This window comes from Artemia franciscana, chromosome 17, assembly GCF_032884065.1.
Source record: "Artemia franciscana chromosome 17, ASM3288406v1, whole genome shotgun sequence".
Lineage (NCBI taxonomy): Eukaryota > Metazoa > Arthropoda > Branchiopoda > Anostraca > Artemiidae > Artemia > Artemia franciscana.
The window spans coordinates 16039353-16064441 of NC_088879.1; the positions used below are offsets into that span (position 1 = coordinate 16039353).

A 25089-nucleotide genomic window follows, 5' to 3' on the forward strand; every position below is an offset into this window, starting at 1 on the left:
AAAAAAACAAAATAAAAAAAACAGTACAATCGCTAATTACTTCAAAGAGGGTAAAAAGTTAGACAGAAAATGGGTTAATAATTGGGCAGTGACTTGACCCGATATTTGTATGCTGTAAAATCCCCCCCCCCCAAAAAAAAGGCTTCACACATGTATCTAGATTCTTAATAAATGTCCTACTTTTGCCAAAAATCCCAAAAAACCATGAGGAAATTAAACATTTCACAAAATTTCGGGAGGGGGGAGCGGGCCCGAAGGCCCCCCTTCCTGCGTATGTGCCAGTATTGATCAAAGACTGGCTAATATGATTTATCAGGATACATTTTTGGATCATTCTTTGGATGCATTATATAGATTCACTGTCCTCTTTGCAAATTTTCTCGTTAAGACCTTTGAACAAAATGCTGAAATATCACACAATAAATGATGCAGAACCACAATAAAAACAGCATATGAGTATTGTTCCAAAACCTAGCACAGGAAATTATCCTCTGGGACAAAGACATTGCTAAAATTGCTTTTTCGAAGGTGACTCATCATTTCAAAATTGGAGAGGGGGTGGCTCTGGTCGTCCAGGCTATTTCGAGACGGAAATAGTGTTGCAGTTTTAAGCCAGTATATGTTTATAGAAGTAAATGTTTTACATGTCATGAATCGAAAATAATTTTTGAGTCCTTTACAGCTATTAATATGGGGTCAAAATTGATATAAAAATATTCTTCTTTCCAAAATACCGAAAAAAAAGGATTTGTCGTCAAAACACAGAAAAAAGACTTGTCACTCAATTTCATGATAGTGGGTAGGGTTTTGTGATCAGAGTTGACTGGCCACCAACAATAACGAATAGAATCAAGAGAGTAATTTTTTTTTGACCCAAAGCTAGAAATAACACTGCCTGGAGTAGCTTTAGCGTGACTGAGGTAAAAACGATTAATCAATTCAGATTGTAAGATCCAAGAAAACTGAGACTATTGGAAGCTACAGCGACGGCAGTTGTCAAATATGGTTCTGAAGCATGGACGCTCAGAAAAGCGACTGGAGATTTGCCAGATGTCTTCCAGAGAAATTGCCAACAGATTGTTCTGGGTACCCAGCTGACTGACCGTATTTCAAACAGTAGGCTGTAGAAAAAGTTTAGTGCAGTCCTGGTTTTTAGGGCTACAATGAGAGAAAGGTTGAGATGGCTAGGGCACGTTCTGATGATGAAGGATGACAGACTGCCAAAGATTCCCCCTTTCGGCCAACCATCCAGGGCTAAACTGAAAGCTTGGACGGTTGGACGGCCTGGAAGGTCGTCCGAGTGGGGCGGGAGGATGTCATAAAGAAGGATTTGAAGGAAAGGGGAAATTCCTGGGAGGGTGTAAAGAGGGAGACTTTGAATAGATTGGCATGGAGGAGGAGCGTATGTAGGTGTGTTGGCCTCCGGCGGCTTCAGCAGATGTTAGTAGTAGTGTAGTTTAAGAAGATTATAAAACATAGGAAGGTAATAATCACTTATTAAACCATTCAAAGGCCAATTTGGCCAAGCTAATAACCAAACAGAAGAGAAAGTTCACATTGAAAATTTCAATTTTAATATGCCAAACGCATGACGGAAAAAGTCCAAGGTTCCTCGGAATTGACTCATGTGTTTGAGTATGTGGGATATTCCTAAATACTATCTTGTATGTACCCAGAAATGTTTTGCCAACAAGATCACACAAGATGAAGCATCAACCAACATTAACACGTTAAAAGAAGATTCGTCTCTATTTTTGTTCCCAGCCAACCAATCCAAATTCCCATTCTCATCCCCCAAAAATCTATTAAAAAGGCCACGAGTGAAAATTGCGAAGGTGTAACAATAAGAGCCTTTATTTTATTGTTAACAGCGCATAAACTCAAATTGACTTATTGTTCATTAAGTCGATATTTGACAAATTGACAACTTGACTAAGATTGGAAGATCATTTAGCGTTCAATGCCATAAAAGTTTTGCGATTTCTTAGTAGGCTATTAGAAAATATTCTTTATAACATCTTTGTGAATTTAGAAACTTAAGAATAATTCAACTGCTGCTAAATTAAAAAAGAATTAGAAATAGGCCTGGTGAGATAGACTTTTGACAGATTCAACTATTGTTTTCAGTATGTTTTTTATGTAGTTTTTAATAAGTTTCTATAATTTTCTATGTACTTAAAAAAAGACGAGTAACAGTGACATCTATCATTTACGTGTTATTACATTATATAGCATCGATTCGCCAAGCAAAGATGTGGCTATAGTGGTTCATGAACGGGTAAAAAAATTATATTCTTAAAACTTATGATAAAATATTTTTAAATAAACAAGTATGCTTATAAAAAAAATGCAAATGACCACAACTACTCATATTATGATTTACATTATATAGCATCAATTCGCCAAGTAAATATCCAGCGGTTTACGAACAGGTAAAAACTTATTATATTGCTGATTTAAATATGTTATTTTCTTTATTACTTAAATCAAACAGTTCGTGGTAACGAACTGTTGTAAGGAGCGACCCGGCTCAATAGTAACCGAAACTCTAAAAAATGGAATTTTGATACCAATAGTTACACAAAAAAATCGCTTTTTAATGCTGATTTTACATATACAACTTTCATCAAGATTGGTCTTACCTATCAAAAGTTACGAGCCTGAGAAAATTTGCCTCATTTTAGAAAATAGGGGAAAACACCCCCTAAAAGTCATACAATCTTAACGAAAATCACACCATCAGATTCAGCGTATCAGAGAACCTTGTTGTAGAAGTTTCAAGCTCCTATCTACAAAAATGTGGAATTTCGCATTTTTTTGCCCGAAGACAAATCATGGATGCGTGTTTATTTTTTTTATTATTTTTTTTTCCCCAGGGGTGATCGTATCGAACCAGTGGTCCTAGAATGTCGCGAAAGTGCTCATTCTAACGGAAATTAGAAGTTCTAGTGCCCTTTTGAAGTGATCAAAAAATTGGAGGGCACCTAGGCCCCCTCCCACGCTCATTTTCCCCCCAAAGTCACCGGATCAAAATTCTGAGACAGCCATTTTATTCACCTTAGTCGAAAAACCTAATAACTATGTCTTTGGGAACGACTTACTCCCCGCAGTCCCCGTGGGAGGGGTTGCAAATTACAAACTTTGACCTGTGTTTACATATAGTAATGGTTACTGGGAAGTGTACGGACGTTTTCAGGGGTACTTTTTTGGTTTGGGAGGGAGAGTTGAGGTGGGGGGGGGGTTACGTGGGAGGATATTTCCATGGAAAAACTTCTCATGGGGGAAGAGACTTTCAATGAAGGGGGCGCAGGATTTTTTAGCATTATTAAAAAAAAAACAATGAAAAAATAAATATAAAAAGTTTTTTTCTACTGAATGTGAGGAGCAGCATTAAAACTTAAAACGAGCTGAAATTATTGCGCATATGAGGGGTTTACCTCCTCGTAATACCTCGCTCTTTACGTTAAAGTATTTTTAGTAATTTCAACTATTTATTCTACGGCCTTTGTGATTCAAGGGTCATTCTTAAGGAATTGGGACAGAATTTAAGCTTTAATGTAAAGAGCGAGGTATCGACGAGGGGTGAACTCCCTCATATACGCAATAAAAGCATACGAATATAGAGGTTCGTTACGTAAGTTAATTCGTAAATTACGTATATTTTTTACTAATAAAATGTTCGTAAAAAAAATTAAAAGTTCTAGTTGCCTTTTTAAGTAATCAAAAAATTGGAGGGCAACTAGGCTTCCTCCCTCTCCCCTTTTTCTCAAAATCTTCCGAATAAAACTATGAGAAAGCCATTTAGCCAGAAAAAACATTAATATGCAAATTTCGTTTTAATTATTTATGTGGGGAGAGCCAAGATCAAAACATGCATTAATTAAAAAACGTCCAGAAATTAATTAAAAAAACAAGTTTTTTTAAATGAAAGTAAGTAGCGACATTAAAACTTAAAACGAACAGAAATTACTCCGTATATGAAAGGGGCTTTTCCTTTTCAACGTCCCGCTCTTTACGCTAAAGATTTTTTACTGTTTTAAAAAGTAGAGTTAAGAGAAAGAGTCAAACTTTAGCGTAAAGAGCGGGACGTTGAGGAGGAAAAGCCCCTTTCATATACGGAGTAATTTCTGTTCGTTTTAAGTTTTAATGTCGCTCCTTACTTTCATTTAAAAAAAAAACTTGTTTCTTTTTATTTAATTAATACTTAAAATTTGAAAGGTGCGTTGAAATTTAAATTATATACTGCTTTTTTAACCACTTTTTGTCTCTACACAAATTTATCAAAACGGAAATGAAAACCATAAAAAATTAGTTGCAACCTCTCCCCAATAGCAAAAGCGGAATTCAACCCCCTCCATTCTTAGATCATGTTTTTAGGCGCATTGATGCGTCAATATCAGGTGCCCAGTTTGGATCCATATGCACGAATAATGAATTATTTGGAAAAACAAATGCATTTTTACAAGGCTGTTTAATATTAAGTGCGTGACTAAGAACAAAATTTGAAGTAGAACCTTGGAACTAGCAATGTTTTACAAAGCACTGAGTATTATTGCTTGCGTAGATTTCTCACTTCAATATTTTTACAAATTTTAAAAGCCATTGGATCAGATGATTTGGCTTCCTAAAGGCTGATGATATTCAATGACATTGAGCAGGCGGGGTGGGGTGTCTAATCTGATTCCATTGCATTGATTCCTCCTTTATGGAATTCCATTAATTGATAATTGATGGGATTCCATTGATTCCTCCCTTTGATAGAATCTTAATGCAAATCTCAAAATCAGATTCAGCGTAACATATAAACGTAGAAGTTTCAAGCGCCAACTTGAAAAAATTTGAAATTTTGTATTTTCTGCCAGAAGAAAGATCACGGATGCGTGTTTATTTTTTTCCCAGGGAAAATCGTATCGACCCAGTGGTCCTAGACTATCGTCAGAGGGGTCATTTGAAAGGAAATTAAAAGTTCTAGTGCCCTTTTAAAGAAACCCGAAAATTGGGGGGCAACTATGCACCCTCCCCCGCCTGTTTTCCTCAAAATCGTCCGATCAAAATTTTGATATAGCCATTTTGTTCAGCATAGTTGAAAGGCTGAATAACTATGCCTTTGGGTGTTATCCAATCTAATTCCAGGGCGGGGCGGGCACGGGCGGGCTAGTTTTGTTAGATAGCCGATGTAATTGAGAAACACGTTAGCCCATGTATTTTGCTAGGAGTGAGATTTTTGTAAAACCTAATAGATAATCCAGAGGCGCCATTTGGGGGGGGGGGTCGGGGGTGGGCAAATGCCCACCCCAGATTTTCCAGGGGGCCCAAGCTTCCACCACAAAGGGCCCTTTGCCGGACATAATAATCCATTATGTCCAACATAATCCATTCTGTCCAATTGATCTGAAATTACTGCACGCCTATTAACCAAAGAGCGTAATTACTTGACGACCCTTGGGGTGATTACGCTATTTGCTATTAATTATTGTAAGCTTTGAAAGTAGGTAAGATACATAATAAAATTCTCGAGTTCTGTCAAATGCCCATTTCCTAGATGATTACGCGACACGAAGTGAGTCGGGGGGGGGGAGCCCAAGATGGAGTTTATGCCCACCCCAAGATTTGGTCCAAATGGCGCCTCTGAGACAATCTCTGAGACGCTCTGAGATAAGCCTTAAACTTCTAAGCGATTTTCATAGCTACTAATAAATTAGTTTTGTGAGAGAAAAAGGTGAACACGAATTAGGAAAAAAGAGAGAAAAAACATGGGAGAGAAAAGAGAGAGAATACCTTGAGGTCCATCCCATGAGTGGGTTCTCCCATCTTTCACGAGTATCAAACTCTAGCATCCAAGAGCCAGTACCAGCAGTACCTGATTGCATAGCATGCTTCACTGGTTTGTATATCCTTACTCTTCGGGTCTTGATATGTTCTTCCGGAATAGATGAGGCTATGCCCACATTCTCCTAGCAAATATTCATATTCAAAGACTCTTTCATAGAAAATCACAAAGAAAATAATTACAAAGAATATTTAAAAGTTTTTCAGGGAAAATAACACAGAAAATCAGTTTGATTAACTTAAAGAGCAATTTCCTAAGGGCAGATTTCTTTGTTATCCCTAAACAAAGGGTTAAAATATCCATTGTACAGTGAAAAAAGGTCAGAAATTGAAAAACAAGGGATTGTTCCTTTCAACACCAAGTATTTCAAAGTAAAAATTAAAAGTTATTTTTCTAAATAAGATGAACTACTTCGCCTTGTGTAAGCGATTAAATAAAAAAAAAGTTTTTTCGACTGAAAGTAAGGAGCAACGTTAAAACTTAAAACTAACAGGAATTATCACGTATATGAAGGGGGTTACTCCTCCTCAACACCTCGCACTTTACGCTAAAGTTTTTTGGTGCTTAAAAAAAGCTTCTTATTGTTCTAATTAAAAAACAGTGTTTTGGGAGTCATTCTTAAAGAATTCGGACAGAATTCAAACTCTAGCGTAAAGAGCGAGGTGTTGAGGAGGATCAACCCCTAATATAAGTGATAATTTCTGTTCGTTTTAAGTTTTAATGTTGCTCCTTACTTTCAAATTTGAGAGTTTTGTTCGAGCTTGTTTTTTTTTTTCATTTCCGAAGAGGGAAGGAATTTTGGTACTTGTGTTTTATGCGCAACTCCCTCAAGTTTACGCTGTGTAAAACTCGATAACATATTGGTTTCTTCGTTAGTTTTTTCAGCTTAGCTCGAGACAAGATAAATACAAGTGACAGAATATATGGTAAATATATAATTTGGGCTATATATCTGCACATAAGGGGGGGGGGGGGGTAAAGTGTTTGGACAGTTTGAATTCAGAAAACAGTTATTTCTTCATAATATGCAGATGAGTTGTACCTAACACATTTTGCATGCAGACCCGCTATACTTTACCTCCCCTCCTAATGTACAAATATATAGCCCAAATTTGTTACTGAAGTAACAAAAAAAATTAACGAAAAAACTGGTTTGTTATCGAGTTTTACACAGGTTAAACTTGAGTGAGTGGCGCATAATACACAAGTACCAAAATTCCTTCCCCTAATGATATTAAAAAACAAAACTTAAATAAAATTCTTAAATTTGGGAAGCCTTATTTTCCACAAGAGGGGGGGGGGGGGTTAACACCGGTCACCCAAAATACTATCTCTAAACATTACATAATTAATAAAAATATACCTACAACGTAAATTTCAACTGAGCCTAAGCTAATTGTCTCCAAATACTGACAGCTAAAAACATGGCTTTTGTCTGATCTTGCAGATCCAAATTCTCGAATGTGTACTGGCTAATACACAAGCAAAAAAAAATGAAGAAAAAACACAAAGATGGGTGAAACCTCAGGTATGATAAAAACCACCCGTCAAGCAATAAACACGTCACAGCTCATCTTAGGGACACCCTTCCCAAGGCCTAATAGGGACACCCTTCCCAAGGCCTAATAGGGACACCCTTCCCAAGGCCTAAAAAAGATAATCAAGCAAAGGCAGGTTTACATCCAGTTCTTGACCCATTCTGATCCAGCAATTTTATGGGTTGCATAAAAATAGCTTCAACTGGTGTCATAAGGATCACGTGTTCTTTTTAAGCGTAGATAATAGATTAGACAGGTTGATATGAGAAAAGGGATGATAAAATTAGCTTTAACATTCAGCTATTAAGGACAAAACGGTAAAATTATCTATTACATAAGGTCTTTGCCATGTGATTCAACAATATAGTCCTTTATGAAAGGATGTTGATTTAGAAAGGATGAAAGGATAAAAGAACGTTGATTTTGAAGACAAAACAGTATCTTAGTTACGAAGATGCTCCAGGAAACGGTCTAATGTATATTTTGGGATTCATTTTCTATTAGGGTGGCCTGAATTTCAAAAGGATCAGCAATACGGTTATTAATAGATATTGCGCAGATCGACAAAATATGTTACATTTTTTTTCAAACTTTCTCAATTTCAAAGTTAAGTTAGGATTATTTATAACATTTTGAAAGAAATATTATCCCTCGAGTGAAAAAATATAAGGATTTAACCGTTCAAAAGATAGCATTTTTAGAGTGTAGGTTTGACTGTGATTGAGGAATATTTGGGGAAACTGAAAATTTTGCTGAAACTCAATCCCTTTCTCATCCCTCAAAACATAAATACTACTCGAAAAATGTATTTTTAACAGTTAGGGACAACCATTTTAAACCAATTTTTATCCTAGTATAAATAAACATCCTTCTGCGTTCCAAGCAGAAGCAAAACAAAAAATTTTCCAGCCCTGGGGAACTTGATGTGATGGTTTCTGTATTTATGTAACTTGCCAATTTGTTGTATAGTTCCGGCTTCACTATTTAGTGAAAAATTTGCAGGTGGAGCCAGTTCATCTACGATGACTTAATGTCATTAATCTTCAAGACACCCCAAAAATTTACAAGAAAAAAAATATAAATATCTATCTAAAGCTTCTAAATTGTTGTGACTAGCAGTTTTCAACAATGACAGTCTTTCAGGCTTTCACGATGAGACGAAGATATTATTAATAGCGAAAGCTTAGTTTGCGAATATTTTTGCGAGTTAGAAAAGGAGAGGTTAAAACGTTAAAATAGAACAATTTACTTAGACAATTATGTTTTAGAAAAAAAAACTAAGAAAAATCTTGCAGACGAAATGAGACACTGTCAAAGCCATCGAAGTAATTTACTCATGTACTCAGTCTAGGGAAGCCGTGCAAATCGTGAAAATTAAAATGACACGAATTAATACCTTTCGTAAGCCACTTCATTTAACCAAGCAAAGTTAAGGTAAAAAAAATCCAGAAGGTTCGCATGGTTTTAAAACTCCAGCACATAAGATGACTCTACGCAATTTTACCAGGAGCAAATTTCGTTATCATTTAGTTGCCATAATTTTTTGGTCATTGCAATAGTTTGAAAAAAGTATCATCAGACCAAGTATCATTATTATGATACGGCATCTCAAAAATGGTAATTGTTCCTTTGTCTGTTCCAAGACAAAATGACATTGTTTTACTTGATCATTGCAAATAGTTAAATCATCAATCAACAAGCGTTTATTTGTCGTTATAAAAGTATCTTCGTTTTCCGATGCCATCGGATAAAAAAAAAAAAAAAAAAAAAAAAAAAAAAAAAAAAAAAAAAAAAAAAAAAAAAAAAAAACACTGTCGTTTTTGTTTTTATACCAAACAAAGTTTTATTGCTTTAGATGTAATTACTTTGTTTATTAAGGTCAAATAGTCGCTCCCTCTTTTTCCTGCCTCATCAACCCCACTTATAAGGTTTCTAGTTTCCTTCTACTGCTTACGCGCTAGTTTCCTAGAACCATATAAATATTGCCAAACGTTAGAATAATATTTTCCAAGACGTAGAATTTTCTTCGAGAAACAGGTCAAAAAGTAAAATTCCACAAAAAGAAAAAAATGATTACAATTAAAATGATGATATTTTGACAACAACCGATAGAATAATGATGCTAAGCCTGATCAAAAAAAAGAAAAAAAGACGCTTTTTACAATGAACGAGACTTAGTCCGATTTACAAATAATTAGCAATTTTATAAATAATTGCATTAAAAAAGTGTCTTTGTTTTTACATGCCACTGTTCTTCAATGCCTTCCCCTCCCATCCCATGGAAAATTTTGTTTGAAAAGTCTGGTAGACTCCAAGGATGCTGTTTTCAGACACATTTTACATAGATAGATAAAGCATGGACACAGCTTGATGACAGAATTACTCTTCTTCATTTTTGTACTACGTTATCAGACTACAGCACTGCCTAAGTAACAAGCCATATGCCATCTATGTATTTTAGCTCAGTTTGTTCATTTTCCCTTCCACTTTGTGTTGAAGGAGTGGTCTTAAAAACTTGAGAAGGCACTCATTTAATAGGAAGTCAAAAGTTTCACTTTTTAGGAGATGAGATTGACTGGGGGGGGGGGTAATCCACCTTCCGGAGTCCAGTTTTGATATCCGGCCCTATATAACCACCCAATACATCTGATCAAAATTTTGTGATAACCATTTTGTTCAGAATAGTTCAATGAATAATACATATAGGGATGATATGACAAAGACTGCCACTGCGGCAAGGCCCATAAAGCTTACTAATTGCCAACCGTTCACAGATAGGTTTTACCGTGGAATAAGGGGACATATTTGATTTGGGTGTCCAGAGGCTCATAATTTACAGGATCCAGTTTCTGCGTCAATACGGTGGCACGTTTTGTTGTTGGAGGGGGGATGCTAGGATGTCCAGACACAGGCCAGGGTACCTTTTGTCATAGGTCAGTTTAAACCTCATAGCCGTCCTTGGGCCAAGAAGAACTGTTGCAAATTACCAAAAATTTTCGATAATTACACCATCAAACAAATAATTTTCCACCGAATAAATGGGCCAACCAAAGTTCCAAAAACTTTTTTCGTTATGAGCTAAAAACTTAAAATAGGGTCCTTCGGCTCAGGGGATTCCTATGAAGATGGAAGAAAAATATCGACTACATCCGAAACAGGACTTGACAAAGGACCTACAAAATTTGTCCTCAGCCACTTCGCATGGAATTAGTGGTCAAAGAAAATTTAAATTGGGCTCATTCGATTTAAAATTGAAAGATTTAGAGCTCTTTTCAAGGGCAAAAAGTGGCTAGAAGGCAGCCAACGGCCCCTCATTCCCTTTTCTGCTACCCAGCCACCGTAGCCCAAATTATATTGGAGGGGACGTACCCCTCCCCCTCCCAAACTTTCTTAGCATTCGGTAACTTTCGTCGAAGGCAAAAATTTCGGCAGAAATGTTGCAAAATTCTTGGTTTCTACAGAAAATTCGACAGAAATCAGGTAGCGATTCGGTAAAGTCTACGAATTTCACCCCCCCGACGAAAGGAGGCTCGGGACACCTCTGCTGAAAGAACCCATGTCTACTCATGTTATTAAGTAAGCATAACGTATTAATATCAGGAAAAATTTGGGGCATCCAGCTGAAATTTTCTGCGGGTGCAGCGGGGCCGACTAGACCCTCAATTTTGAATTAGGGGAGGGACAGAGCTAAGTCAAAAGGACGTACGTTCACAGGCTATCGAATGGCATATCTGCAACATCTCGGGAACGACCTATGGGAATCAAGCTGAAGCTTCTGGGTGTGGCGGGAGGAAAAGCCAAGGAGACTTAACATTTTTCCGAGGGTCAACAAATGTGTGCCTCCGATACACCAGCAATTTCGGCACTATTAGACACAGTAGAACTTCATTTCAAGTCTGCGTGAAGTCAGCACCTGATCATCTTTTCACCACAAAGCAGTGGCATTAATCAAAAGAGAGTTATATCAAAACGAGGCCATCGATATTTATAATATCTGTAATATCTCAGAAACAACTGGGGAAACCAAGTTAAAACTATTAGGAAGTGTTTGGAAAAGGTGTAGGGACTTCAAATATTACGTTCAGAGAAAGAAACAAGTGCCAACAAAATTTTCGCCTAAATACTTGTTCGCCCAAAAAAGCGTCAATTAAGGATATGTTAAAAGTTTGAGGCATATCCTTAATTGGAATCTTATTCACAGAAAACGAATCCAAAAATAATTTTTCGCCAAAAGTACTCATATTTGTGGTGATACCTGTTATTTTAAAGTTGGACTTTAATATCTGTTTTAATTTGTGTTCGTTTTAAGATACTTAAAACATCATGTTTGTATAAGGCTTTTTTTAGGATTAGGTGTAAAAAAAGAAAAAAAAAAACAATTATAGTACATAGCTAAATTACTTGGGTAAGATTGGTGTACAGTATATACAATCATAATTGGTAACAAACCTTTGAGTCTATGCCCACCCCCCACAAATATCTACCCATGCGTGCAATTTTCTAGGGGAAAGTGTTTCAGAGTTACGGAAATCCAATGAAAAGTTAAAACAATAGACTTAAACATAAATGCTTCTTGGAGAGGGTGAATTAACTTCAGACAAAAGAATAATTAAAAAATGACGACTTCACATAAGGACATTATAAAAACACACTTATGTTCATTCCTAGGAATAGGATGATCCTTTTGGCAATAACCATTAAAAGTAATGACACTTGCGCAGTGACAGGGGAAAAACAGCAACACTTTTTGCAATGAAAGCAATGGCGATGATCAAAAAGATTGATGATACAAAACAGTGACCCAATACTATTGTGGCAAGCTTTCGCGATATACCTAACGCTCCCATCTAATCAACCCATTTCGTTGAATGAGCACTGTCTCGTAGATCTTAAATCATGACATCTACCAGCTTTCGTAAACGATCCTGATAAATTTTTCTCGTAGAAAATTAGATTAAACACAATATATCAAGTTTAGCCCCTACTCCCCCCATAAATAAAGTTTACAAGGTAATTTATTGCCTACTGAGAAGCTTCCCGTAAGAGTAATGCTTTCAAAAGAACTGAACAAGCAATAGAATTTTTCATTTAAAAGTTCATTCCAAGTCCCGCAGTATATTATGAATTTAATTATATGCTTTTCTTTCTTTTGCCAACTCACAGAAAAAATTTAGCTAGCAGAGTTTCTAGGGGGACCATGATGATATTGTCTGACAGTAGTTGCAACTTTTTTTTTCAGACTTTAATTTCTTTTCATATGATAGTAGAATAAAGATAGATAGATAAACATAGATGAAGATGAAAGAGACAAAGCGAAAGATGAAAGAAAGAAAAATAAAAAGAAACAAAAAGTACACAGCAAAATACAGAATTTGGCCGAAGAAGGTGAAAGATAAATAAATAGATGTTTTCTTACTTTACTTTTTTTTTACCAAGCTAAGAAGTTATGCTATGCCCAACATCCGTCGTCTAAATAAGTGGTATTATCGCTGATCAAAACATCATTTAGAGGAAGATTCACGGGCTCCATAGACACATACAAAAACTTTGGAGGGGGTAAAAGCATTTCAGGGGGCGGGCGTATTCTCACATAGAAGAAACTTACATAGAAAGCTTGAATTGTATTTTTTTTTTTTTTTTTTTTTTTTTTTACGAAGTTGCAACATAAATTTAAGTATCTTTCTGTCAATTCTTTGTGGCCCCTTCCCCCCATATCTGTCTACTAAGGTGCATGTATGATAGGGTCTATAGCATCCACGGCGGAGGAAAACTTCTGCAATGATTGGTGGGAAAGCAAGGGTGCCCGTATGATAGGGTCTATACCATTCACGGCGGAGGAAAACTATGCAATGATTGGTGGGAAAATAAAAAGTGTTTGAGTATTCTGAAATAAAAGAGTATTTTGATTATTAACGAAACAGTTCTGTAACTTTTTCTGATTCCTTTTCAAAGTACCGATTCTGGATTGACTCCCGATTCTGATTTTTCGAAAAAATTTAGCATCTTCCCATATTTTCAATATGCTGTACTTACACTTAAGATAACCAATGAGAGATGTAGTAGTTCTCTCAACTAAAACAGGATTTTCAGTCATTTTAAGTTTGCTTACACTTTACTTTTATTCTGAAATTGAATTTTGTTTTATTTAGTTTGTATTAAGTACTCTGATTTCTACATCAGGAAAAGACAATATTATTTCCTAACCAGAAAAATTATGTACACCCAAATTCTGCAGCTTCTTTCTATATTGGGTTAGAGTTTGAAATTCCCCCTTTTTATCCGTCTTAATTCTTAAATGGTTAATAACATTTAAAAGCACTATCAATCCTATCTCAAAGGAGTTGTAGGCGGAAATAAAGAAAACATCTAAGCTATTAAACAAAATACTTTTGATCGAGAGACAGAAGATGGGGAGACTTATGAAAACAATGTTATATCACTGCTTGACCCCCCCCCATTTTTAATTCAATTTAATACTTACATACTTGATTGCATTCAAAGACAGTTCACATTCAGACCATCACAAATTAATATTATTTTAGAGATACATAAACCACTTTCATTGATCGTTCTGGCTATTTCTGACTTCAACTGTGTATGTCCAATAAACACAGTCTTCAGATGTATTTCTACCACTCGTTTCATTTTATCGGACCATTATCTTTTCTACTTTCTGAGTTTGTGGTTTCGTTAAAACTCGACAATATAATAACTGTTGCTGACTTCATCAAGGGTCATCTTCCGGAAATGGGGTCCAAGAGCTTCCGTTAAAAAGTAAGCAAACTTAGTTCGCCAAAAGAAGATGTTCTTGACCACTGTATCTCTGAACATTTTTCCAACTACATATGCTATTCCGTCTGCGGATTTCCCAGAATAGCCAGACTCAATCATCTTCAGAGTCAAGGTAATTTCCGCAACTGTTGTTTCATCCCACACTAGATAAGCACCAAAGTTCATGGGCACTTTGGTCAGTTTGCCGATCTCCATGGAAGATGCTCCCGAGAGATGGAACTGATTCGGCATTATCTTTACGGCAACATTCTTCACATTCTCCTTATGTTCAGCAGTTCGGACGTGATGCAGTAAAGCGTAGGAGCCCTTATAGCAGACATGCGATGTATTGAGGATAGAACAGTAGAAAGAGAACAGATCTCTTAGAATGGTTCTACACGGTATCACGTCACATCTTTCTCTTCCAACCAAGTCTCCTTGTATTTGCACTTTCCCATTCTTATTCAAACTGAAACTTAGAACCCTAAACCTTAAAAAATGAAGACAGTAGAAAATATATAGGTCAATACCAGAAATGCATTCAAATAAAAAGGGGTACTAGGAAGTAGTCTAATGGTTCAAGAAATGTATGTAAGCTCAAAATCGTGCAAGAAACCTAATTAACACCGCCTCCTTCGTATTTTGTGCTTGGACCCATTCTCTTTTTTTTTTCTCTGTGTGTAAAAGAGACACACAGAAAAGAGTTTTCTAAGTAATTAACAAAGCCAACTGAACCCTGCCGCCTCCTTGCCTATTGACTCCAGAGGCAAAGGGGGTCACTCCTTTTCATTACTAGTCTGTTGGCTCTATCCAGACATTAACGCTCTAAGCTATGTAACAACAAGTTTTTTCTTTCTTAGACAAGCCAAAACAGGTACCAAGAATTTCAATCAAAACAAAAATACTGAAAACCATATACTCACAGGTATTGGTAGCCTTCAGGATACAGAGCTTTAAATCAAAACAAGAAAAGGGACTTTGGGGACCTTTGTCAATTTAAGGGACCATTAAGGACCTTCGCTCGATTTTAGGGAATTTGTGGCCGCCCTGCTTAATGACAGTGAAATATAACAACATAATTGGAGAAACGTGAACTTAAGCAATAGTTAAACGCTTGAATTTGCATGACGTGAACAATTTTTTTTTCGGTTTTCGTAGTGCGGAATTTACGCAATAATTAACCATTATTATTTAAAACATTAACCGAAACCACGTTACGCGTTGTTTCACCCCCCCCCCCCAAAAAAAACAACAATATCCTGGCTATTTTATTAAAAATACGTAGAGTAATACTGATTGAATTCCCACTTACAACGCCTTCAATGGTAATTTCTTTTTTTAGGTCTTCATCATGCTTCAGCTTTTCAGGACTCTGGAGCACGTTTTGAATTTCCTTTACTGGGGCTTCTTTAACTTTCAATACATCTGAGGGGACATCACTACGTACAATAGCTGATGTTGTCAAAGATCTCCTAAACAAAAAAATCACACGTATAAGAAATCAACTAATTCTGAAGAAACTTTTGGAACATGGAATCTTCTATTTTACAATAGATGCTTCCATTCCTAATCAAGGAGGCACACTCGTGCCTCTATAAAGAGGCGACACACGACAATGTTAAGCGATCTTCGGTTCCAGTGGTCGCAGACGGATGGGGAGGGATGCATTTCGTAGCCCGAGCTCCAACTAAGAAACCTGCAAAATTTCATCCCCCTCCAACTTTTTCTTCATGGGGAAAATCTGGCCGAAAGTTTCGACCTGTCAACCCAAGCCCCCCTTTAACGTTGTCCGATCGGGCTGAAATTCACAAGTTAAGGTCCCCTAGGGCCCAGGAGCTTATCCGCGAAATTTCAGCTTGATCCGATAACTCCTTCCCTGTTTTCCAGAAACCACGCATAGCCACTTAAAATTCATTTACTTTTTTTTCTAGACGCCTACAGGTCACATCCGACATCGGATCTGGGTGTACGAAGACTCATTCGATGCGGAATTCTCCGAGTAAGTGGCCATGAAAGTTTCGTAGGAAAATCTTAATCCCCCGAAAGTTTCGACCCTCCAACCCCCCCACCCCTCTTAACGTTGTCCGATCGGGCTGAAATTCACAAGTTAAGGTCCCCTACGGCCCAGGAGCTTATCCGCGAAATTTCAGCTTGATCCGATAACTCCTTCCCTGTTTTCCAGAAACCACCCATTAGCTATTTAATTAACGGATTTCTCTCCATAAGAGCCCATGTTAATTTGAAATTTTTAAAAGCTATTGAGAAGTTATATTTACACACATGCAAGTTACTAGCCCAGTTGGTAGAGCGTGAGACTTTTAATCCTCGGGTCAAGGGTTCAAGTCCCTTACGGGCGGTTTTTTTTCACAACATCGAAAAAATTTTGATAACACCTGGACAGCTTATCATTTGAGAGATAACAGAATATTAGCTTCTTATGAGCAAAAGAAACATTTCGGTCATTCTATCTATTTTTTTTTCTATTTTATACAATGATTTAAAAGCGGGGGGGGTCCTCTCCTAATTCCTGTACGAGGAGTACAGGAATTATTAAATTACATCCACCATGGATTGTAGAAAAACGTACAGAAATAATATGAAAAAAACTTCGTTTTCTTAAAGAGTTAAAGAGGCTGCGTCCCGAAGTCGAACCTTAAAACGTACAGGAATTAGAAGAGGCAGTTGGGGGGCTGCCGCCCCCCAAACCCCCAGCTTTTAAAGACTCTTTTGTACAGGTTTTTTTTTGGGGGGGGGGGGACTTCATTGTTACTAATTACTAGTTTCGGCGCAATGGTTCTCTTGTCCTCTTGTGTTTAACATTTTTCGAAGTTATTCCATTATTCATTCATTTCAATTATTTTTTAATTAAAAGAGGGCCTTTCCGAAGCCAAGAGCGGGGGGTTAGCAAAAAACAAAAAACCTGTACAAAAGAGTCTTTAAAAGCGGGGGGTTTGGGGGGCGGCAGCCCCCAACTGCCTCTTCTAATTCCTGTACGTTTTAAGGTTCGACTTTGGGACGCAGCCTCTTTAACTCTTTAAGAAAACGAAGTTTTTTTCATATTATCGCATTATATATCTATATATATAAAAATAAGTTGTCTGTGTGTGTGTGTGTGTGTGTCTGTCGAGTGACGTCATGTTTGTGTGTCGACTGACGTCATGTTTTCGACTGACGAAATTACAGACCAGGACATCGGGACACAAATGACGACCGGGACACCGGCACATAGGGAATATAAATGACGACCGGGACACTCAAAGAGAAAGCGACCGGGACACAAGGAATGTTCGATTAGCAATCACCATCAACAAAGCACTAGGACACAAATGGCGACCGGGACACAGGCAGTATAAATGACGACCAGGACATAAGTAAAAAAAAAAACTAAAAAAACTAAAAAAAGGTAAAAACTACAAAAAAACTAAAAAGAAAAAAAAACTAAAACTAATAAAAAAACTAAAAAAGCTAAAAAACTAAAAAAACTAAAAAAGAAAAAAAAGAAAAAAAGGAAAAAAAATGAAAAATAAAGGAGAAAAACAAAACTAAAAAATATAAAAATAAAAAAAAAATAAAAAGAAAAAAGAAAAAAACAAAAAAGTAAAAACCAAAAAAAAAACTAAAAAGAAAAAAGGGGAAAAATACAAAAATTTATTTCATCATATACCATTTCAAAAACGAATGTATATACAGACCGGGACACCGGGATACAAATGACGACCGGGACACAGGGAATATAAATGACGACCTGGACACAGGGACACAACTACAACGTGGACGCCGCGGGGCACAGGGGGATATATAAATGACGACGGGGACACAGGGAATGTTCGATTAGCAATCACCATCAACAAAGCTCAAGGGCAATCATTAGAATCATGAGGTATAACTAAAAAAAACTAAAAAAAAGGTAAAAAACTAAAAACTAAAAAAAAAAGCCCAATTCAAAAACGAATGTATATACAGACCGGGACACAAATGACGACCGGACACCGGGACACAAGGAATATAAATGACGCCCAGGACACTCAAAGAGAAATCACAGACTGAAACACCGGGACACAAATGACGACCGGGACACAGGGAATATAAATGACGACCGGGACACAGGGACACAACTACAACGGGGACGCCGGGGGGCACAGGGGGATATATAAATGACGACGGCGACACAGGGAATGGTCGATTAGCAATCACCATCAACAAAGCTCAGGGGCAATCATTAGAATCATGAGGTATAGATCTGAATACGGATTGTTTTCCCTTGGACCATTATATGTTGCCTGTTCAAGAGTCGGTAAACCTGACAATCTTTTTATATGCACAGACAATGGGACAGCAAAGAATGTTGTATATTCGCAAGTTTTACGTAGTTAAAAACATATATATATATATATATATATATATATATCTATCTATATTCACAGGTGGGACATAGGGACACAACTACAATGGCGCGTAACTAATATGGCGCGTGACGACTTACGCGTGCGGGGGGGGCTTGGGGGGGGCGCGAAGCGCCCCACCAACTAGGTGTTGGGGTGGCGCGAAGCGCCACCCCAACAGCTAATATATATATATATATATATATATATATATATATATATATATATATATATATAACAACTGCTGCTAAACAACTATACAACTGCTATTCCCATTCTCATCCCCCAACAATCTATTAAAAAGGAGTGAAAATTGCGAAGGTGTAACAATAAGAGCCTTTATTTTATTGTTAACAGTGCATAAACTCAAATTGACTTATTGTTCATTAAGTCAATATTTGACAAATTGACAACTTGACTAAGATTGGAAGATCATTTAGCGTTCAATGCCATAAAAGTTTTGCGATTTCTTAGTAGGCTATTAGAAAATATTCTTTATAACATCTTTGTGAATTTAACAACTGAACAACTATACAACTGCTGCTAAATTAAAAAAGAATTAGAAATAGGCCTGGTGAGATAGACTTTTGACAGATTCAACTATTGTTTTCAGTATGTTTTTTATGTAGTTTTTAATAAGTTTCTATAATTTTCTATGTACTTAAAAACGAGTGAAAATTGCGAAGGTGTAACAATAAGAGCCTTTATTTTATTGTTAACAGCGCATAAACTCAAATTGACTTATTGTTCATTAAGTCAATGTTTGACAAATTGACAACTTGACTAAGATTGGAAGATCATTTAGCGTTCAATGCCATAAAAGTTTTGCGATTTCTTAGTAGGCTATTAGAAAATATTCTTTATAACATCTTTGTGAATTTAGAAACTTAAGAATAATTCAACTGCTGCTAAATTAAAAAAGAATTAGAAATAGGCCTGGTGAGATAGACTTTTGACAGATTCAACTATTGTTTTCTATGTAGTTTTTAATAAGTTTCAATAATTTTCTATGTACTTAAAAAAAAGACTAAATCTATCATTTACGTGTTATTACATTATATAGCATCGATTCGCCAAGCAAAGATGTGGCTATAGTGGTTCATGAACGGGTAAAAAAATTATATTTATAAAACTTATGATAAAATATTTTTAAATAAACAAGCTATATACATATTATTATGCTTATAAAAAAAAATGCAAATGACCACAACTACTCATATTATGATTTACATTATATAGCATCAATTCGCCAAGTAAATATCCAGCAGTTTACGAACAAGTAAAAACTTATTATATTGCTGATTTTAATACGTTATTTTCTTTATTACTTAAATCAAACAGTTCGTGGTAACAAACTGTTGTAAGGAACGACCCGGCTCAATAGTAACCGAAACTCTAAAAAATGGAATTTTGATACCAATAGTTACATAAAAAAATCGCTTTTTAATGCTGATTTTACATATATAACTTTCATCAAGATTGGTCTTACCTATCAAAAGTTACGTGCCTGAGAAAATTTGCCTCATTTTAGAAAATAGGGGAAAACGCCCCCTAAAAGTCATACAATCTTAACGAAAATCACACCATCAGATTTAGCGTATCAGAGAACCTTATTGTAGAAGTTTCAAGCTCCTATCTACAAAAATGTGGAATTTCGCATTTTTTGCCCGAAGACAAATCATGGATGCGTGTTTATTTTTTTTATTATTTTTTATCCCCAGGGGTGATCGTATCGAACCAGTGGTCCTAGAATGTCGCGAAAGTGCTCATTCTAACGGAAATTAAAAGTTCTAGTGCCCTTTTTAAGTGATCAAAAAATTGGAGGGCACCTAGGCCCCCTCCCACGCTCATTTTCCCCCCAAAGTCACCGGATCAAAATTCTGAGATAGCCATTTTATTCACCTTAGTCGAAAAACCTAATAACTATGTCTTTGGGAACGACTTACTCCCCCGCAGTCCCCATGGGAGGGGTTGCAAGTTACCAACTTTGACCTGTGTTTACATATAGTAATGGTTACTGGGAAGTGTACGGACGTTTTCAGGGGTTTTTTTTTGGTTTGGGAGGGAGAGTTAAGGTGGGGGGGGGGGTTACGTGGGAGGATATTTCCATGGAAAAACTTCTCATGGGGGAAGAGACTTTCAATGAAGGGGGCGCAGGATTTTTAGCATTATTTAAAAAAAAAAACAATGAAAAAATAAATATAAAATTTTTTTTCTACTGAATAGGAGGAGTAGCATTAAAACTTAAAACGAGCTGAAATTATTGCGCATATGAGGGGTTTACCTCCTCGTAATACCTCGCTCTTTACGTTAAAGTATTTTTAGTAATTTCAACTATTTATTCTACGGCCTTTGTGATTCAAGGGTCATTCTTAAGGAATTGGGACAGAATTTAAGCTTTAATGTGAAGAGCGAGGTATCGACGAGGGGTGAACTCCCTCATATACGCAATAAAAGCATACAAATATAGATGTTCGTTACGTAAGTTAATTCGTAAATTACGTATATTTTTTACTAATAAAATGTTCGTAAAAAAAATTAAAAGTTCTAGTTGCCTTTTTAAGTAATCAAAAAATTGGAGGGCAACTAGGCTTCCTCCCTCTCCCCTTTTTCTCAAAATCTTCCGAATAAAACTATGAGAAAGCCATTTAGCCAAAAAAATATTAATATGCAAATTTCGTTTTAATTATTTATGTGGGGAGAGCCAAGATCAAAACATGCATTAATTAAAAAACGTCCAGAAATTAAATGAAAAAAAAAAAAAACAAGTTTTTTTTTAAATGAAAGTAAGTAGCGACATTAAAACTTAAAACGAACAGAAATTACTCCGTATATGAAAGGGGCTTTTCCTTGTCAACGTCCCGCTCTTTACGCTTAAGATTTTTTACTGTTTTAAAAAGTAGAGTTAAGAGAAAGAGTCAAACTTTAGCGTAAAGAGCGGGACGTTGAGGAGGAAAAGCCCCTTTCATATACGGAGTAATTTCTGTTCGTTTTAAGTTTTAATGTCGCTCCTTACTTTCATTTAAAAAAAAACTTGTTTCTTTTTATTTAATTAATACTTAAAATTGAAAGGTGCGTTGAAATTTAAATTATATACTGCTTTTTTAACCACTTTTTGTCTCTACACAAATTTATCAAAACGGAAATGAAAACCATAAAAAATTAGTTGCAACCTCTCCCCAATAGCAAAAGCGGAATTCAACCCCCTCCATTCTTAGATCATGTTTTTGGGCGCATTGATGCGTCAATATCAGGTGCCCAGTTCATCCATATGCACGAATAATGAATTATTTGGGAAAACGAAATTCATTTCTACAAGGTTGTCCAATATTAAGTGCGTGACTAAGAACAAAATTTGAAGTAGAACCTTGGAACTAGCAATGTTTTACAAAGCACTGAGTATTATTGCTTGCGTAGATTTCTCACTTCAATATTTTTACAAATTTTAAAAGCCATTGGATCAGATGATTTGGCTTCCTAAAGGCTGATGATATTCAATGACATTGAGCAGGCGGGGTGTCTAATCTGATTCCATTGCATTGATTCCTCCTTTATGGAATTCCATTAATTGATAATTGATGGGATTCTATTGATTCCTCCCTTAATAAAAAGTGATAGAATCTTAATGCAAATAACAAAATCAGATTCAGCGTAACATATAAACCTAGAAGTTTCAAGCGCCAACCTGAAAAAATTTGAAATTTTGTATTTTCTGCCAGAAGAAAGATCACGGATGCGTGTTTATTTTTTTTCCCAGGGGTGATCGTATCGACCCAGTGGTCCTAGACTATCGTCAGAGGGGTCATTTGAAAGGAAATTAAAAGTTCTAGTGCCCTTTTAAAGAAACCCAAAAATTGGGGGCAGCTAAGCACCCTCCCCCGCCTGTTTTCCCCAAAATCGTCCGATCAAAATTTTGATATAGCCATTTTGTTCAGCATAGTTGAAAGGCTGAATAACTATGCCTTTGGGTGTTATCCAATCTAATTCCAGGGCGGGGCGGGCACGGGCGGGCTAGTTTTGTTAGATAGCCGATGTAATTGAGAAACACGTTGGCCCATGTATTTTGCTAGGAGTGAGATTTTTGTAAAACCTAATAGATAATCCAGAGGCGCCATTTGGGGGGGGGGGGGGGGGGTCAGGGGTGGGCAAATGCCCACCCCAGATTTTCCAGGGGGCCCAGGCTTCCACCACAAAGGACCCTTTGCCGGACATAATAATCCATTATGTCCAACATAATCATTTATGTCCAATTGATCTGAAATTACTGCACGCCTATTAACCAAAGAGCGTAATTACTTGACGACCCTTGGGGTGATTACACTATTTGCTATTAATTATTGTAAGCTTTGAAAGTAGGTAAGATACATAATAAAATTCTGGAATTCTGTCAAATGCACATTTCCTAGATGATTACGCGACACGAAGTGAGTCGGGGGGGGGGAGCCCAAGATGGAGTTTATGCCCACCCCAAGATTTGGTCCAAATGGCGCCTCTGAGATAATCTCTGGCCTAAGCCTTAAACTTCTAAGCGATTTTCATAGCTACTAATAAATTAGTTTTGTGAGAGAAAAAGGTGAACACAAATTAGGAAAAAAGAGAGAAAAAACCTGGGAGAGAAAAGAGAGAGAATACCTTGAGGTCCATCCCATGAGTGGGTTCTCCCATCTTTCACGAGTATCAAACTCTAGCATCCAAGAGCCAGTACCAGCAGTACCTGATTGCATAGCATGCTTCACTGGTTTGTATATCCTTACTCTTCGGGTCTTGATATGTTCTTCCGGAATAGATGAGGCTATGCCCACATTCTCCTAGCAAATATTCATATTCAAAGACTCTTTCATAGAAAATCACCAAGAAAATAATTACAAAGAATATTTAAAAGTTTTTCGCGGAAAATAACACAGAAAATCAGTTTGATTAACTTAAAGAGCAATTTCCTAAGGGCAGATTTCTTTGTTATCCCTAAACAAAGGGTTAAAATATCCATTGTACAGTGAAAAAAGGTCATAAATTGAAAAACAAGGGATTGTTCCTTTCAACACCAAGTATTTCAAAGTAAAAATTAAAAGTTATTTTTTTTAAATAAGATGAACTACTTCGCCTTGTGTAAGCGATTAAATAAAAAAAAAAAAAAAATTTCGACTGAAAGTAAGGAGCAACGTTAAAACTTAAAACTAACAGGAATTACTACGTATATGAAGGGGGTTACTCCTCCTCAACACCTCGCACTTTACGCTAAAGTTTTTTAGTGCTAAAAAAAGCTTCTTATTGTTCTAATTAAAAAACAGTGTTTCGGGAGTCATTCTTAAAGAATTCGGACAGAATTCAAACTCTAGCGTAAAGAGCAAGGTGTTGAGGAGGATCAACCCCCTAATATAAGTGATAATTTCTGTTCGTTTTAAGTTTTAATGTTGCTCCTTACTTTCAAATTTGAGAGTTTTATTCGAGCTTGTTTTTTTTTATTTCCGTAGAGGGAAGGAATTTTGGTACTTGTGTTTTATGCGCAACTCCCTCAAGTTTACGCTGTGTAAAACTCGAGAACACATTGGTTTCTTCGTTAGTTTTTTCAGCTTAGCGCGAGACAAGATAAATACAAGTGACAGAATATATGGTAAATATATAATTTGGGCTATATATCTGCACATAAGGGGGGGGGGGTAAAGTGTTTGGACAGTTTGAATTCAGAAAACAGTTATTTCTTCATAATATGCAGATGAGTTGTACCTAACACATTTTGCATGCAGACCCGCTATACTTTACCTCCCCTCCTAATATACAAATATATAGCCCAAATTTGTTACTGAAGTAACAAAAAAAAATTAACGAAAAAACTGGTTTGTTATCGAGTTTTACACAGGTTAAACTTGAGTGAGTGGCGCATAATACACAAGTACCAAAATTCCTTCCCCTACAGATATTAAAAAACAAAACTTAAATAAAATTCTTAAATTTGGGAAGCCTTATTTTCCACAAGAGGGGGTATTTTCGGGGGGGGGGGGTGGTTTAACACCGGTCACCCAAAATACTATCTCTAAACATTACATAATTAATAAAAATATACCTACAACGTAGATTTCAACTGAGCCTAAGCTAATTGTCTCCAAATACTGACAGCTAAAAACATGGCTATTGTCTGATCTTGCAGATCCAAATTCTCGAATGTGTACTGGCTAATACACAAGCACAAAAAAAATGAAGAAAAAACACAAACATGGGTGAAACCTCAGATATGATAAAAACCACCCGTCAAGCAATAAACACGTCACAGCTCATCTTCCCAAGGCCTAAAAAAGATAATCAAGCAAAGGCAGCTTTGCATCCAGTTCTTGACCCATTCTGATCCAGCAATTTTATGGGTTGCATAAAAATAGCTTCAACTGGTGTCATAAGGATCACGTGTTCTTTTTAAGCGTAGATAATAGATTAGACAGGTTGATACGAGAAAAGGGATGATAAAATTAGCTTTAACATTCAGCTATTAAGGACAAAACGGTAAAATTATCTATTACATAAGGTCTTTGCCATGTGATTCAACAGTATAGTCCTTTATGAAAGGATGTTGATTTAG

General features: G+C 36.4%; 1 protein-coding gene across 1 annotated transcript in view; it reads right to left on the reverse strand.

The window, feature by feature from the left end:
* Positions 1–25089, reverse strand: part of LOC136037920 (NADH dehydrogenase [ubiquinone] iron-sulfur protein 4, mitochondrial-like) — a 55861-nt gene that overhangs the window by 10916 nt on the left and 19856 nt on the right. The window contains exons 3-5 of the mRNA XM_065720775.1: positions 23154–23329; positions 15452–15611; positions 5779–5954 (exon numbers count right to left, since the gene is read on the reverse strand). Of these exons, the coding sequence (XP_065576847.1) occupies positions 5779–5954; positions 15452–15611; positions 23154–23329 (512 nt within the window). The remainder of the gene's footprint in view (positions 1–5778; positions 5955–15451; positions 15612–23153; positions 23330–25089) is intronic.